Source organism: Castor canadensis, chromosome 10 (assembly GCF_047511655.1).
Source record: "Castor canadensis chromosome 10, mCasCan1.hap1v2, whole genome shotgun sequence".
NCBI lineage: Eukaryota > Metazoa > Chordata > Mammalia > Rodentia > Castoridae > Castor > Castor canadensis.
Window position 1 is genome coordinate 36,104,020 of NC_133395.1, and position 18,376 is coordinate 36,122,395.

The window sequence follows — 18,376 nt, forward strand, 5'->3', positions numbered from 1 at the left end:
TTAAATTCCACCTTACCTGATATTAGTAGTTTTCCTAACCATTTCCCCATACTTCCTTAGTCTATTCCCTTTTCAATCTTTCCTTATCAATTTCCATTAAACAATTTCTTATTTTTTGAGACTGGATCCTCCTGTGCACAGGCTGGCCTCGAATCTTACTTTGTAGCCCAGGTTGGCCTCAAACTCATGGTCTTCTTGCTTCAGCCTGGGCAGTGACCTCATAATAGTAGCACTCTTCTGCAAATTATTCATCCAGAACACTTAGCATATATATCTATTAATTTTTGAAATCACAAAAGAAATTAAATCATACAATTAAAGCTGACCAAAAAGAACTCCTAGACACTTGAAAATACGCCTGCAGATTCTGGATTGGGAAACGCTACACAAATCAAGAGAATGAAGTAACCGCTACATTCTGGAGTTAAGGTTGCTCATGTGTTGGTCTCTGCTGCCGTAACGAGATGACACACCTTCTGGGCCAAAGGGTTGCAAGTTTCACTCAAGGACTAATAAACTACTAAAAATCTGCCCCTGAAACTACAGTAAGTGTTTCCAGATTTATTTAAGATTACAAATGCAGTAGCAAATGAAAAAAAGTCATATTACTCTTTTAAAAAATGTGTTTCCTCATGTAGTGCAGCTGAAACCATCCACTAAATGAAGCTTCTAATTCTCATCTTTAAAATTGCATCATTGTAGCTTTCCCATGAACAACTTCTCCCTCAGGCACTTTCATCTGCAAGTCATTTTCATGATCTGTAAAAATTCAACAGGTTTGTGAAAAAGCAATAGGTCTTGGAGGTGTAGGCAAGAAATGGGGTTTAGTATAACAAGCTGTAATGCTACAAGTAGTGGGACTCTAATTATATTCTAAGGTACGTTAAGTACATTAAAATATGTTACTTCTAAGATGGGCATGGTGGTACACATCTGTAATCCCAACAGTTAGAAGACTGAGGCAGGAGGATTACAAGTTCAAGGCCAGCCTGGGCTACAGAGAATTCTGGGCCAGCCTGGGCAACATAGTAACACTTTGTCTCAAAAACAGAAACAAACAAAATCCCCACCAAAAACAAACACCAAAAAATGTAATACTTTTATGCCAAGGATTAAAGTGTAAAATTAAAACCTGATTTTTGATTAAGAATTCAAACATTTTTACCTCAATTAAATAAACAAAAAATAACGCTTTCTTGTTTAAAGGATTTGTATTCATGGTCTATGTACCTACCACAGTAGAATTCTGAGTTGTTCATTAAAAATCAAGATTCCTTAGCTCCATCTCAGACTAAAACCAGAATCCATGAACAGGTGTCCACCATCTTAAGTTTTCAAACATGCTTATTTACTTTCAATTTAATATAAAGCAGCAAATCTATTATTGTTTACTAATTAGTTTGTTCAGTATTCTATGATAATTATATCTGAAGGGTAACATCATAAACATGTATCCTATACAGGAATTTTAAATTTACAAATTGGGCAGTGTAAAAGATTTCAGAAAATAGCTTATACTCCCTGAAACATAAAAACCTGAATGGCAAGTATGTATCATTAATGAAACACCTCATATTCATACAAATGGAATTAACTGGTTTATTTACATTTGAATACATATGATCAGCCTCCACTTCATCTTGCAGAATTTTCTCAAGAAATGTAGCTACATTTCTGAACAAGGAAGTTATGTCGAACAAAACACTTTTGCTTCCTTGTTACCAAAGCTCTCATAAGAGACAAATATTTCACTATTTCCTCATGAAACTTAATAGCCTTGTTCAGTGTAGACTCATTATGCCTTATATAGTATTGTTAGCATACTTTCTTTGGAGCAAAAGAAGCACGATGCATTAACTCTACAACAGCAAAACAGCTACAAATAGCTTAGCTACATGGGATGCACCAAAATTTTGACCTACTATAAAAAAAAAAACCCAAACTCATGAGAAATCAAAGTGTCTATAGTTATTCATAAAGTATCATACATAATACGTTTCAAAATATACTATAATTATACTACATTATTGACTCTTATAAATCCCAGATTTGAAGTAAATGGTGTGCCCTATTTTCCAGTGTTAGTATCTAGGTATTGTTTCCAAATAATTAAACACCTGGAAAAAAATATGAAAGAAAATCCCAGAAATCCACTAACACTGACAAATTAGGATACTGCTACTTTTTTTTTGGTGGGGGTAGGGGTTTGAATTCAGGTGTTCACTCTTGCTAGGCAGACTGTTCTACCACTTGAGCCACTCCATCAGCCAAGTACTTCTTTAATAAGAATTACATGCTATTAAATTTCTAAAACAGTTATCACCCTATAACTACCCTAAACTAGCAGATTGCATGAACAAAACTGTGTAATTGCATAACCTTAATATCTCAATTTTTTTGGTAGGCATAATTATGAAATCAGTGTAACAATGCAAACATCTTTGATCAGAAGAATACAGAGTATGGAGGAAAACATTTGGTGTTTTAAAATTATTCCTCCTAGTTACAGATCTACTGACTTTTACTATGGAAAAAATAGTATTTGACCTGTGTAGGAAGCTGATATGAAATTAGAAATATAGATGAAAATAAGGTAACATAATGCAATTCTTTGGTTTCTAGGTCTAAAATAACAAAATTTTCCAAGTAACTTAAAACTGGTTAAAAAAACTCCGTGTGTGTGTGTGTGTGTGTGTGTGTACATGAAAATACATAATTATAGCTATATAGATGGCTATATACTGCCACCATGTGGTCAAACAAGTAAGACCATTTTGGGTAAGGCAATCTAAGGTAAAATAGTTTTCTTGTTAGTCTCAAAACTCAAGAAACACAGTTAACAAACATCTCAGTGTCTCTTAGGAAGTCATGGTTCAGCTGTCATTTATGTTACCACTTTTGAGACATCTACATCTGTTGACTGCTGCCTTCTCTTGAGTTTCCATTTGCTTACTATCTGCTGTATGCACTTTTGCTTATCCTCTTTCAAGTCAATACTTCCCTGACCTGTACTGTGATTTTTCTGAACTTCAGTCAGATTTTCTGAGGGTTGGTGCTCATAGGTGTTAGGTTCACACATTCTAATCTTTATGTGTTGGCAAGTAGTAAAGTCAACTTCACAGTTATCCAGTTTTAGTTTCTATATTTTGAATGTTACAAGGAATTAAACTGTACATTTTTTCAAGATTTGGCCTTTAACAAAAATTGTCTTCTAATATTTTCCTTCATACTACATGGTCTAACATATTCTTGTTCACAATAGTAAAAACGAAATGATGAGAAAAATTGTCTCCCATGAAGGACACTTTTAAGGGAGCATATGAGGATTACAATGTCTATTATTCTATATATATAGGCTGGATTTTCTTCCTTCACTTGCATTTAAACAAATTTAAGGTGGCTGTGCTTCAGGTAATGGCCAAATAAGCTCCCATAAGACCAACCTTGGTGTAGAATCAAGTATGAATTCTGGACAAAACAGCAAACTACTACTGACGGCCCAGGCCTGAGGGATCAAATTAGGCAGACGCTGATTTGAGAGGAGTCCAGTTATCAGTGGAAGAAGAGCACAGCACTTGAGTAGGTTTCCTGATGTTTTTGTAACTTTTAATGATGTTTATCATGGCCCATTCTTGGCCATGTTGGACAGATAAAGATGCAATAGAACATCCTTAGTCTTTCTAGCTTGGCCAAGCAGAAGCCAGTTTGGGGCAACTATAGCTGCTCTCAAGTGAAGAAGGAATTCCAGAGACATCACAGAGGAGAGACAGATGTCTGCATCATTTCTACCCAAGTCTCTGTCTTCAGAACTACATGTGTATAGGGCAGACTCCATATTGTTCTATTAAGAAAAAAAAAATCTGAATTGTGTGCTGATCAAGAGACATAAGACTATGCATTGAGTACAATCAAACTAATCTTCTAAAATAAAATGTCAGTACTGTCCAGAGAATAGGAAATGCTGTCTCCATAACATGTCAAATGTTATTATCCAAACTTAACTCTTTGATTTAAATAAAAAATTTTGAAGTTAGTTGACTTCTGAAGAAATAGGAACATGTGATATATCCTTAGAAAAGGCAAATAACAGTCCATCTCTTGAGGCAACCCAGACATTGCAATAAGTTATTCTGAATGGTATAAAGGAAAACATGTTCATAATAAACAAACGGCCTAGAAATAAAAGCTCTACTAAACAATCAAGTTAAAATTCTAGCAGTTAAAAATTCCATGCTTAAGAATTTATCCAAAAGAGCTGGGTACTGATGGCTCATGGCTGTAATCCTAGGTATGTGGGAGGCTGAGATCAGGGGGATTGTGGTTTGAGGCCAGCCTGGGAAACTAGTTTGTGAAACCTCCATCTCCAAAATAACCAGAGCAAAATGGACTGGAGACATGGACAAAATGGACAGTGTAACACCTACCTAGCAAAGGTGAGGTCCTGAGTTCAAACTCTAGTACTGACAGGAAAAAAAAAAGTTAAGAATGGCCTTAACATAAAATTCATTCTATTATTTTTATATCACATTCTCTGAATTTCTAATGCCTTTTATTAAATATAGAGGATATTGTTTATTTTCTCCTGATTTTGATTTAATTCTCTGTTGATAATTGTTAATAAATTTACAAAAGGGTTTAAAATAGAGGATTACAATTTCAGCTGAGAGGTGATAAACCTTTCAGAGACAAATTTGTGCATGGTTAAATTCACGTGTGCACTTTGCTAGGCCATAGTTCATTGATCAAACATTATTATTTTGGATATTTCTATAAAGGTTCTTCTGTTTGTTAAGAGGAGATTAACATTTAAATCAGTTAACTCTGAATAAAACACATTGCTCCCCATAATGTAGGGACCTCATTTAAATTGTTGAGATCTTTCATAAACAACCAACCAACCAAACAACCCCCCTGCCCCGCCCCGCCACAACCCCACAAAGGATGGAATTCTGCCAGACTGCCTTTGGACTTAAACTACAGCTCTTCCCTGGGTAGCAGCCTGCTAGCCTACCCTAGAGTTTGGACTTGCCCAAATTTCACAACTGTACAAGCCACCTACCCTCCTTCCCACCCACACATGCACCATGTTACTTTTGTTTCTCTGGAGAGCCCTAATACAAATTTCAAAAATGTTTCAATGTTCAAGAGTAATTAGTACATCAAAACACCAAGGACCCCTGAGTCAACAGCATCTTTGTTAGCAAGACTGAAACAATCTAAATCTGAGATATAAAGTCATTACTGAACTTTGAGTCTGAAAAGCAAAGACTTGCTTTATCATGCAGCAAAAATCTATCTCTTATTAATGCTAATTGTAGAGCTGCAAGGAATCATTTGTTCAAGAGAAATCACTCTTTAATATTAAAATGATTATAAAAGAGATGAGTTGATAGAAACAATGACAGGAAGTTCCTCCAGCCGCACTCCCCCCCCCAGGCCCATAAATCCTTTGAGAGATGCTGAGGTATCATAGGTACTAAGGAACCAAGTCTGAAAACTCGTCTAATGGACTCTTCCCTAGTAATCCCTTTCTTCTTTCTTTCCTTGTACCATGAGGCACATGAGCAGAAGGAAACAAAACAATACCAGCATAAACTCCAAACAGGAGGACATCTCCCTCCCTAGGAATGTTTTTGCTGGCATCATTGTTCCTCTGAGGATAGGAAGGGAGCTGAACCTTTATTTTGCATGTAATATTGGCTCTATACTATTACTTAAGTAAATTCTACCTAGTACTAATCATGTACCAAGGTAGAATACTAAAAATATAAATTAGCCAGACATGGTAGCTCTGGCCTATAATCTCAGCTCCTTGGGAGGCAGAGATTGAAGGACTGTGGTTTCAGGCCAGTCCAGGCAGAAATGTTAGTGAGATCCTATCTCAAAGAAAAAATGGTGCATGGAGATTCATGACTGTAACCACAGCTACATAGGAAGCAAAGGAAAGAGGATCATGGTACAAGGTGATCCTGGGCAAAAGCATGAGACCCTATCTAAAAAATAACTAAAAGCAAAAAGGGTTTGAGGCATGGCTCAAGTGGTACATCACTTGCCCAGCGAGTGTGAGGCTGAGTTTCAACCTTAGTACCACTGCTAGGAAGCGTGCTCAAGCCTGTAGTCCTATCTACTCAGGAGGTGGAGATTTGGAGGACCAAGGTTATAAGCCAGCCTGGGCAAAATAATTACTGAAAGAACTCCCCCTCCCGCCCCCAATCTGAATCAATAAACTGGGCATGGTGGCATGCACCTGTGAATCCAGCTTGGCAGGAAGCTGTTGGTAAGAGGATTATGGTCTGAGACAGGCCCCAGGTAAAACTCAAGACCCTCCCTGAAAAATAACTAAAGCAATAAAGGGTTGGAGTATGGATGAAAGTGGAAGAGTGCTTGCCTAGTAAGCATGAGGCCCTGAGTTCAAACTCCAGGACCAGAAAAAAGAAAAAAAATACAAACTAAGTTATAAAGATTTACTTCTGTATAATAAATCATTGATATAAAATCTGCCCTTGAAATAGGACAAAAAATAAATATTTTTATGCAACTTTGCTAAAATGTTTTTATTTTGGAACAGAAACATGGGCAATCCAATGAAATGAAAGAACAAATGGTATTATCTTCTTCATTTGCAAAGAAATGTCAAATGACTTGCGTAAAGTCACAGAATGAATGAGCATGCAAGATGTCCTCTAATGCTCTAACTCTAACCTACCAGAATGTCAACACTCCAAGGGCAAATAAGCCTCTCTTGTGTTCACTCTTGCATGACGAGCACAGCATCATTCTCCTTACTGGAGCTGCTAATGTCAGGAAGAGTGCGCAGAACAGGTATTAAAGAGTTACATGTATTTGGTAAAGAAGACAAATGATAGACAGTAGCTCCCTTTCACACCACAAACATGGCTAGCCCATAATGAAGAACTTCAACAGACTTATTTTGCAAAATATAACTGTATTTTCCTTCTAGAGTGATGCAATCCTTGAAGGAACCAGCTATCCCAATTTTAACTGCTACAGAGTACAATAATCAATCTATGACTACTTTTTCATAGCAGACTATATAACTACATGACAGTGTTCTTGGATATCTGATCAATGCTGTAGTGAAGCTAATTATTAGTCCATCCTTGTTTAAAAGAGCTGTAAGTACACTGACCAGCTAATTTATTAATTAGAATGGGACACCAATGAAAATGACTGGGGAGAAACTGATACTTATAGACCAGGCACTGTCCTAGGCAAATCAGAGTTCTGAGTCACTCTAGTAGCAAGCCAAAAGTATCCCTTGTCTTCTTATTAATTATTAAGAGACTCCTGGCCTACAGTTTTTGTTTCTTGTCTATGTCCCTGAAAGAGTAATATTACAAATAGATAAAATATTAAATAAACTCGTGGGAATATGTTTTGAGAATTCCATTAGCAACTTTCAGATATGACTCAGTTCAGGATTTCAAAAGCAGTTGATTATGAAAATGAGTTACAGTGGCAACTGCTAAACTTGGGGTTACACATCAGGACCACACACTTACCTCTCGGCTTTTAAGATGCCTATTTCCAATTTAACCTCCTGTTTACTACTCATACAGAACTGCAGCAGTCACGATTCCTTAGTCCCATTCATGTACCCTTTTATGGGGTGAGGGGCACTGGGGTTTGAACTCAGGGCCTCATGCAATGGGAGGCAGGCACTCTACCACTTGAGCCACTCTTCTAGTCTCTACCAGTCCTTTTTTGTGTTGGTGTTTTTCAAGATAGGGTCTTGCGAACTATTTGCCCATGCTGGCCTCAACCCATGATCCTCTTGATCTCTGCCTCTCAAGTAGATAGGATTATAGGCTTGAGCCACCGGTGCCTAGCCTGTTTTGTCTATTTTTCTATCACTTTTATATTCCTTATCATAAGTCTTAAAAAATTGGCACTTCTTCCCACCAGTGATCAAAGCCATACAAACCTCTGTCAGTTGCTTCAGTTGGACTTTATTTGTATTTAATTCTTCTGATAGGTCATTCTTTTTCACATGTAGTTCACAGATTTCTTTTCTCAATGGATTCACTAGTTCATAGAACCGAACCTTAAAAAAAAAAAAATCAAGTTAATAAGCAGTCTTGAGATACAAATTGCAATTCAAGTTTGCCAATTTGCGGTATGTTGGCTAGTCCTTATCCACGCTTGTACTTTCTGCGATTTAAGTTACTCTCAGTTAACTGTTGTCTGAAAATTTTAAATGGAAAATTCCAGAAATAAAAAATTCGTAAGTTTTAAGTGCTTTTTATTAAGGTATACTGTCATAATTGTTTGATTTTATCATTAGTTATCGTTATCAGTCTCTCTTTTTTTTTTGGTAGGACTAGGGTTTGAACTCAGGGTATCACTCTTGCAAAGCAGGTGCTCTACAGCTTGAGCCACACCTCCAGTCCATTTTACTCTGATTACTTTGGAGATGGGGTCTTGCAAACTTGTCTGGGCTGGTCTCAAGCCATGATCCTCCCTATCTGAGCCTCCCAAGTAGCTAGGATTACAGGCGTGAGCTAAAAGGATCCAGAGGTTATCAATCCCTTATACTGCCTAATTTATAAATTAAGCTTTATCACAAGTATGCATGTATATAAAAGAACCAGACTATACTCTGAAGAATTCAGTACTAACTAAAATTTTAGGCGGCCACTGGGCAGTGTCTTGGAATGTACTCCCAATTGATAAGTTTCATTGAGAAATCAAATTATCTGTAATAAAAGGAAATATCTACAAATTAAACTCTCTATTTTCCATGACTGCTCTCTTCTCCATACAACTTATTCCATTTTTAAGTTATTGGCTATTTTTTTCCACCAGAATGGGAGCTCTATGAAGGCAGTAATTTTTGTCTGGCTTGTACACTGGTCTATCTCTAATGCCTAAATATAAATAGTGACAATCAACCAACATTTAATGAACAATCTATTCTTTGTTTTTATCCCAGGCTCTTGGCAAAGCTTTCCCATACAGCATCACTGCAGTTTAAGGGATAATTAGGATGAATCAGGAGGCGTCTTTCATATCATTACTTCCATTCAGTTCAGATCTCTTTTCTCACTCATAATTTTTTCAGGGGTATTTGCCTGCCCTCACTTGGTAAAGTGTCCCATCTGACAAGGTACTATAAAACTAGGAAGCCATCAGTGAGTTAGAAAAGAATATTTACAGATTATTTACTATATAGGCATAAAATCTGAAATTCCTTAAACATATATATGATATCTGCTAAGAGGGAAAGTCTAAGGCTGGCCTTTAGCTTGACATACTTAATCTACAAATAATTATTTTCTTAAAATAATGTTGTCTATGAAGACAAAAGATGAAAAAATAAGAAATAAGAAAGCAAAAATGTGTACAACTGCCACCAGTAGAATACTTTATATTGACTATGGATAAAGCCTCAATGACATAACTTGAAATATTTGTTTAGGACAGTATACTTTGGGCAGAAAAACTATAATTGATGCATTTGAAATAAAAAAGATGGACAAAAGGTAACACTGCATTTCATTTGAAATCGCTGATCTAGAAACCTTCATCCATCAAGAACCAAGAACATCAACTCCTACCATAGCAAAGACAGTGGACTAAGCACTGTGCTAAGCATTTTACATACATATTCATAGTGAATCCTTGCATCTACCCAAACAGAAAATGTGGGGGAAAAAAATCAAGCAAGCCTCAAGCAGTTCTCAATTTGTACTTTGGGGACTCCTGGCCCCTGTCCACTCTGCTACTTTGAGACTCTTCCAGATAATTCACAAGATGAAATCTATTTTCCTAAAAATATTAGGATTTACTTTTTCTTATTTCACTCTCATTCTCTCACATGTTTATAATCCATGATGGATATTAATGCCAATGAAATGTTAACCTGTAGGTTTTTTGTTGGTCTTCCTTTTTTTTTTTTTAAGATGGGGTCTTGCTAAATTGCCCAGTCTATTCACCTCAAACTCCTGGACTCAAGGCCTCCTCCTGCCCCAGCCTTTCAAATAGCTAGGACTCCAGGGTTATATCATCACATCCAGCTCTTCTTGTATTTAAAAAGAAAATTCTCAGTTTTAATTTCTAATATGGCAAATCTATACCTAATAGATATACCCATCCAAACAATAGCTCTTTGGGGGTCATCAATAATTTTTGGACTCAGAAGGGATGCTGACACCACTTAATTTGAGGTCACTGCCATAGATTAATCCCAAGTGTAGCTCTGTATAACCAACACACTGCAGTTTAGATGCTGAACTAAGCCACCATCACAAGGCCCACCCTTTTACAAGCACACCAACCCTGCCCTCCCTACTACTTGTAAGAAATCTCAGGCCACAACTAATCTGTGGTTCATCTTTGTAGTTTCCCATTTTTGTTTCTATGGACTATGTGGTTTATAACTTCACAGTCCTATTTATTTTCTGACTTTGAAGATCAATGGCCAGGACCCTTTAAAATTTGGGGATCTGAACTCACCATCTTCAGATCAGGGTCAAAAAATGACTTATCATTTGCTACATAAATGGCAAATTTTAGTTTGAAAATACATGGAGCTTTTTTTTTTAAATGATCCTAGACACTTACAGATACATATTCAGGAATAGAAAGCTGATCTTCAGGAAAAGCTTTTAGTTTCATATATTGCTCTTCTGTCAACTCAAAGTCACGCAGGTTTCGACGAACATCTCCAGCTTTCTCTCTTAGCTGATGATTTGTCTCTTCTAGCTGTTTCTGTCTCAATAAAATGGTTTCCATTTCTTGTTTCACTAGTTCTTGATATTTTCTATATTAAGAGAGAATTTATGGCAAGCTTTAAAAAAATCATTGAGATTTAATTTTCTTAAGGTTTTCCATTTATAGTAACATAAAATGAGGAAATGTGGAGTCCAATAGTATTCCTGGCTCCTGCTGAATGCTTATTTACTTAACTAGTTAAAAATGAAATAACAATTACATGCAAATTAGTAAATGTGTAGTAACATAAATTATTAGAGAACTTATATCCTTAAACAATAATTTAAAAAATTCAAATTATAAAATTATACATTTCCTTTGCTTAAGTTTTTAAGTGTTATACATCTGCTTTAGACCCTACTTATTGAAGTAATTTTAATTTCTCTTTCATCATCGTTCTTCAAGGGAACAAACAGTTCTTTAAGATGGAAGTACTGAAACACCATAATGTATTCATTCAACTAATAAGATTAATCTACACATACTCATCATTCTTAAAGAATATATATAGCAGACATTGTTACTACTAGTTGCCTACCCAAAGATTTTAAGCAGGAAATAACAATCTTATCTCCTCTCCTTACTACACTACTTCCATTCATAGACAAACATGCTGCTGTTTTTATTTTTAAGCAAATGAATAAATAAAAATACAACTATTAACCCCACTTCACTTTTCCATTTGTTTAATATCTTGTGGAGCAAAACTGCTCAAAAGTTGTCTATACTCAGTGGCTAATAATGAATTCTTAGTTCTTCTCATGGCACTTGATATATTTATCTCTTTCCTTGATATGCTTTCTTCACCTGGCCTTCAAGACACCACCTCTCTTCACTTTTCCATTTTACTCTAGCATATTCTCAGTCTCCTTTGTCTTGACATTGAAGCACTCGATCCCTTTCTCTGTCTATATTCACCCACTTAGCAATTCATCCAGCCTCACAATAAATACTGGACACATTCTAGTGACTCTCAGAGTTGTACCTCCAGACCAAGCTTTTCATGTACCTTCACATGGATTTGTAAAGCATCCCAACTTGGACTCCTGCTCTTCACTCACAAACTTACTTAATTGTGGCTTCTTCTTGGTTGACAGCCATTCTATCTTTTTTATAAACTCAGGCCAAAAATGTTCATGTACATTGACACTTCTTTTTCTCTTAAACCCCACATCTAATCCATCAGGACATCTGGTCAGTTCTACCTTCAAAATACATAAAGAACCCAATCATGTTTTACAACCATCAGCAATCAATAGCAGCACCACAAAAGCCGCCTAACCACCCTCTTAACTGAATTATTCAGTCTGAAAAAAGGTCTAACAAAGTGCTGTCCCCACAGTATCAGCATAACCTGGCAGAAACTCTCAGCACCCACCCCAAGTCAGAATCTCTGGGGTCTGGATCTAATTATCTTTTTAAACAAGCCCTCCAGATGTTATGATGCATGTTAAGGTTTGAGATCCATGATCTAATGTGACAGGAGCAAATAACTGGTCAGATAATGTTTTTAAAAGGCAGTTTAATAGTGGAGTCTTTAAAAAAAAAGATTTTACATATTTTGTATACTGTATCATGTAAGCTATTTTCTTGGTAGGCTGGAAATGAAAATTGTAACCATCTCTGATTTAAAGTTTCCCTATTTTAGCTCATGATAACATACATAAACAAGGAATAAATTACTTTTAATTGCTAAGTAGATTTAAAAAAAAGAACTTTTCTTACTTAGCGTCCTTCTGTTGAAAAGTCAGTTGGTTATCTAATCTCAAAGTTAGGAGCTGCTTCTGGTGAAGTGCATCATTAAGTTTCTCCTCCAATTCTTCAATCTTAGTGGAGAGAATAAGGTAGTTACTGTTCAATTATCAAATTTATCATAAAGAAAAATTTCAGTTTAAAAATATCTCTAAAAGCCATATAAAATAAACAGGATAAAAGTAGAAAGGTTTATTTATTTTTTTGTAATGGTTGTGTCCGCAAACAGCAAAGACTGCTCAAACTATGGTTTGAAACCACTAAATCATAAATGTTTTTTGCTCAGCTATCAAGAAGGTTTTTTTTTTCCTCCCCTTAACTCACATTAACTATGAAGTTCATTGACAATGGAGATATCATGCTAGAGCCTTACCTATGCAATTATTTCCAGACTAGACTCAGCATTAATATACCAGGCCAGTTTATCTGACTACTATACGTCTTACATTTACTACTACATGGTGACACTAGAATTATCCAAAACAAAATGAATAGCTAGTGAATGTACCAAATCTCTCTAGCCCCCAAAGCGAAAAAAAAAAAAAAAAAAAGTCTGAGTCATGTTTGATATTCTTGCCTAGACTATTATAACAGTTTCCTCACTAGCTTCCCTGCATAAAGTTTTACCAACTTTCTCTTGTATCTTCCTTTATTGTATCTTTAAAGACAAAATTTTATTCCCCCAGTTTAAAACCTTCAGAGGATCCTCATGAACTTGGTTTTTGCTTTAGTCTATTTTGGAAACTCCTCCATTTCAACCAGGCAATTCTTGTTTGTCTTTTAAATTAGATGAATTTAATGGTCAATCCTTAACATATTCAAATAGATCCTCTTGCAAAATCAAGTTCCCCCTCCTCCTTGGATCATCCCTATCACTATGCAAGCATGCTCCATCTCCCATTAACAAAACAACAATTATTACTTTGATCACCCCAATTCTGTTTAGATACCATTTCTTTGTTTTCAGAGTGAAGTTCAACAGATTTGTTTGACTATTCTTGTCAAAGTCTGTAATGCCCAATCCAGCAGTTATTTCTGAATATTCATCTTACTTGACAGCATGGTGTGAAACAGTAAGCATTTGGTGTGAACCAGACACTGTTCTAAATGCTGGAGATACAACAGTAATACAATACAAATATGTCCTTGTCTATTAAAGGAAACAAACAAAAATCCAGCAAAGTCAGGTGTGCCTATGGATGCACCCATGCACACATATGTAAGTTATATAAAATAGAGGGGGTGAAAAAATGAGAATACTATTTTAATTTATTGTGCTTCTTAAGTATCTGTGCTCCCTCCCCCCAATTTATATTAAAACCTAATCACTAATGTAACTGGGATGGGGAGTGGGTTTTATGAATGGTGTTACCATGACTGCAATTACAACCCTTAAAAAAGAGACCTCAGAAAGCTAGGTCTCCCTTTTGCAATGTGAGGACCCAGTAAGAGTATATAGCCCAGGGTCTGGGTGTGGGAACTCATGCCTGTCATCCAGTAATTTAGTCAGCAGAGGCTAACTAGAGGAGGATCATGGTCTGGGGCCAGTCAAGGCAAAACCACAAGAGCCTATCTGAAAAATAAACTAAAGAAAAAAGGGCTACGGGTGTGGCTCAAGTGGTAGAGTTCTTGCCTAGCAAATGCAAGACTCTGAGTTCAAACCCTAGTACCTCAAAAAAAAAATAATAATAAGTATACAACTCAGAGAGGGTTAGAGCCTGACCATACTGGTACACTGATCTTAGATTTTCCAACTTTCAGAACTATGCAAAATAAATTCCTATTGTTTACATGCTATTGAGTCTGTAGTATTTTGTTCTAGCAGCTCAAATGGAATAAGACACAAAGTGACAGGTAGAAGCCTAAGACTATTGATTCATTACTCTATAACTATATTGGTTCATTAATGTGACGGGTCAAGAAAGACTCCTTTCTCAGAAAAAGAACCAATATATTAAAGGGTTTTTCTGAGGTCTGCATGAGACAACACACAAGAAGCTCTTAGAACAGTGTCAGCACAGCATAAGCACTCAATGCCAGTAATTAATAATTTTCTAAGTTCACCTAAATTATTTCTCTACTTCAATAGGACCTTGAGATTCTGAATATCTTATTTTCTAGTAAGGCACCGTCAAGAAATGTTTTTTGAGCTGAGGGTATAGCTCAGTGGTAGAATGTTTACCTAACATGCACAAGGTCCTAAATTCAATTTCCGAACAAAAAAACCATTTTTCTCTAGTGGCAAGACACTGAAGTATGGTAGTATAAGCAGGCAAGAGCAAAAGCAGAAGACTTAGTTAACAAGAGAAAGTTATAAACGAAACAATGAAATGGGTAGGTGGGGGTAGGAAGAACTGAGACCAAGAACAAACAAAAGTGGAGGAGTTGCCATTAGAAAGAAAAGATTTTCTCCTTTGACTTTCGGGGTAAGATGGTAGATTCGAAGCTTCCTAAGTGTGACTCTGTGAATGAGAAGAGTTAGGTTAACAAAGGACAGACTATATAAGAGAAGAGAAGAAGGGAAGAACACAAGGAATCACAAAAGAGAGGACAGGACAGCTGAGAAGCTCATAAATCAGAAATGGTACACAGACTAAGGTAGGCAACAGCCTACAGTTCCAACCCAGGCAGGATCCCCAGGGGGGAGGGGAAGCCAAAGCTAAAACCACAAGGTAAGTCAAACAGCCCTGGTGAAACAGAGAGGTAGCTCTAGCCACAGGATTAGTCCAAAGTTCTGGCAAGCCGTTAATTCAGTATGGGGATTTGGGGTGACAGTGACTCCTAAGTGACAGGCTAGCATTCAAGAAATCTATTTTGTCACTCCCTACACCTCAGAGAGCACCATAGTGAGAAAGTGCCTATTGTTTGAGATTGGACTATTCTGGGGATCTGAAAACAATGGGGGTAGGGGGACAGCCAGGAGAGGCAATTGTGGAGAGGGGAAAGGCTGGACATGGACCCACTGAGAAGTTTAGGCAGCAGGGAGCTTGGACTATAAAGAGCACTGTGGCCAATGATGCAGCTCTCCTTGGCAAGGAGTGAGCCCCATCACCTGGGATCACAGCATACACTAACAGCTCCCAGCTTCTGGCCCGCAGATAGAGTGGCCTCCAGTGCTGCCTCCTGGTTTGCTGCCAGGCAGGTCTGAGAAATCAATGCTCAGGTCCATGTGATTGCTCCATTTCCTTTGCCCCTCCCTCCTACAAGATGGTTCACTATTGGGCATGATCTGAAAGCACTACGACTGGCAGGCAAAGTGCTGGGTTCCCTCAGTCTCTCCCTTATCCTCCCTCCCTTTCCCCTAGTGCATATCTCAGTGCTCTGTTTGCTTTCCCCATTCTCCAACACACCTGGGGGATACCCCTAGGCTTGGACACTTGCCATTCATAGGTACATAAACTGGGGAGCCTGTGGAGTGAGGGGAATGTGCCCAACAGACAGCCTGCAAAGCTCTTTGGGGCTAGCAGCAGCAATGGGTACACAATGAAGGGAAGCTTCTAAACTGAATATATCCTCAAGCTAACAACTCACCCTGACAAGCCCAGCTCTCAGTCCACATACTGCAGCAGTCAAAATAGTGTTATTGCTGTTACTGGTTTGTTTTCTCCTTTCTCAACAGTATTGGGAATTGAGTCCCCAAGAAAAGGCTGATCACTAATAAGACCTCTGAATAAAACTGGAAGAGATATCCATCCCAACAAATTGCAACTTAGAAACACAAGAAATATGGAAAAGTAAGTTAACATGACTCTTCCAAAAGTTCACAATTCTTCAAAATCCAAAGATATTAAAAAGACTGATAAATAAGAATGATGGAGGGGGTGAATTCAACTATGATATATTGTAAGAACTCTTATAAATGCCACAATGTACCCCCAGCACAGCAATAAAAATAAAATAAGGTAAAATAAGAAGACTGAAATGCCAAAAAGTATAAAAGTCTGGTTTTAAAAATTATTAATCACCATAAAGGATTTGAATAAACAGATGAATGAAGTAAACAAGTTATTTCAGGAACTGGACAAGAAAGTCAACAACTTGAATGAGAAATTCATCACAGAAGTAGAGAAAACAAAACAAACAAACATCCCTACTCCCCAAAAAACCCTGGAATATGAAAAGTTCAGTAAGTCAAAGAAGAAACTCAATGGGAAGCATCACCAATAGACTAGAGCCGCCAGAGGAAAGACTATCAGGGACTATAGAAGTGGTTGAGGAATGAGTACATTTAGATTGCAGGAAAAAATAAGCAATCATGGCCACAACATCCAAGACCTCTGCCACAGATTAAAGAGACCAAACTTACAAATACACACAGCATAGAAATCTCTCTCAATGAAATCACAGCAGAAAATTTCCCAAATAAAGGGGAAGAAATGGACATCCAATAACATGAGGTATTTGTAATCCCAAGTAGACAGGATTAGAAAAGACCCTGTCTAAGGCATATTACAGTTAAAATGCCAAGAGTATGTAACAACAACAACAATAAAACCCAAAACACTGAAACCTATAAGAGAAGGGTCAAGTTACTTACAAACTAAATTTATCAGAATAGCAGACCTTTTAGTAGAAAACCTAAAGGCAAGGAGAACATAGACCAATGTACCAGGCCCTGAAACAAAGTAACTATCAACCAAGACTTCTAGATCCAGAAAAGTTATCATTTAAAACAGAAGAAATAAAAGTCTTTCCATGATTAAGCACAAACTAAAACAATTCATGGCCATTAATCCAGTATTGTAGAAACTTAAGGAAGAAGGATATACAAAAGCATGAGAGCTCAGTAAAGAATAAATCTCATTAGAATAGATAAGCAAATCACTTGTAGGAAGAATCAAACATTAACTGAGCAAACAAGAAAACCTCTAATATTAAGAAGGAAGAAGTTAGTATACATCTTAAAATAATAATCCTAAGTGTAAATGGACTTAACTCTCCAATTAAAAGATGCAGACTGACTGAATGGATTAAAAACAAGATCCAACTATTTTCTGTTTATAAGAAACTCACTTCATTGGCAAACTCACACATAGACTCAAAGTGAAAGGATGGAAAATGATATTATAAGAAAATGGAACCCCAAAACAAGCAATTGTAGCTATATTCATATCTGACAAAGTGGACTTAAAGCAAAAAGTAGTAAGAAGGAATAAAGAAGGTCAATACATTTTAATTAAGGAAATAATCCATTAAGAAGATCTAACATAAATACATATGTGCTGAATGTTGGTGCACTCAATTTCAGACAACAAACACTACCAGACTACTGAACAGATAAGCTACAATAATAGTAGATGACTTCAATACCCAATAACATTAATAGATTGTTCAGAAAAAAAAATTAACAAAGAAACCTTAGAGTTATTAAATTCCACCACAGATATAATGGATTTAACAGGTATCTACAGAATACTGCATCTAGTAGCTACGGAATAGACATTCCCATAGAAATTTCTCCAAAATACTTTATAGGCCATAAAGAAAATATTAACGAATAAGAAAACTGAAACAATTTCTTATACATTTTCAGATCATAATAGAATGAAACTAGAAATCAATAGCATGAGAAGCAACAGGAAATACACAAACATATGGAGATTGATCAATACATTTTTGAATGATCAACAAGTCATTAAAGAAATTGGAGTGGAAATTTAAAAATTCCTAGACTAAAATGAAAATACAACTTACCAGAACCTTTGGGGTACAGCAAAGGCAGTTCTAAGAGTGAAATTTATAGCTATGAATGTCTGCCTTAAAAAAACATCAGAGATATTTCGAATAAACTAATGGTGCACTTGAAGCTCTTAGAAAAACAAGAACAAGCCAAACACACAATTAGTAGATGGGGTGGGGAAAAAAAACCCATAAAGATTAGGGCAGAAAT

General features: G+C 36.6%; 1 protein-coding gene across 8 annotated transcripts in view; it reads right to left on the minus strand.

The window, feature by feature from the left end:
* Positions 1-18,376, minus strand: part of Pibf1 (progesterone immunomodulatory binding factor 1) — a 183,142-nt gene that overhangs the window by 159,833 nt on the left and 4,933 nt on the right. For 7 of the 8 annotated variants that reach the window (XR_012436203.1, XR_012436199.1, XR_012436202.1 and 4 more), the window contains exons 3-5: positions 12,460-12,560; positions 10,585-10,783; positions 7,946-8,065 (exon numbers count right to left, since the gene is read on the minus strand). Coding sequence is in view for 3 of the 8 variants with exons in the window: in XM_074043235.1 (XP_073899336.1) it covers positions 7,946-8,065; positions 10,585-10,783; positions 12,460-12,560 (420 nt within the window). In the remaining 5 variants the exon portion in view is untranslated. Of the gene's footprint in view, positions 1-7,945; positions 8,066-10,584; positions 10,784-11,803; positions 11,940-12,459; positions 12,561-18,376 lie in introns of all 8 variants that reach the window. The other variant, XM_074043236.1, reaches the window with a different exon arrangement.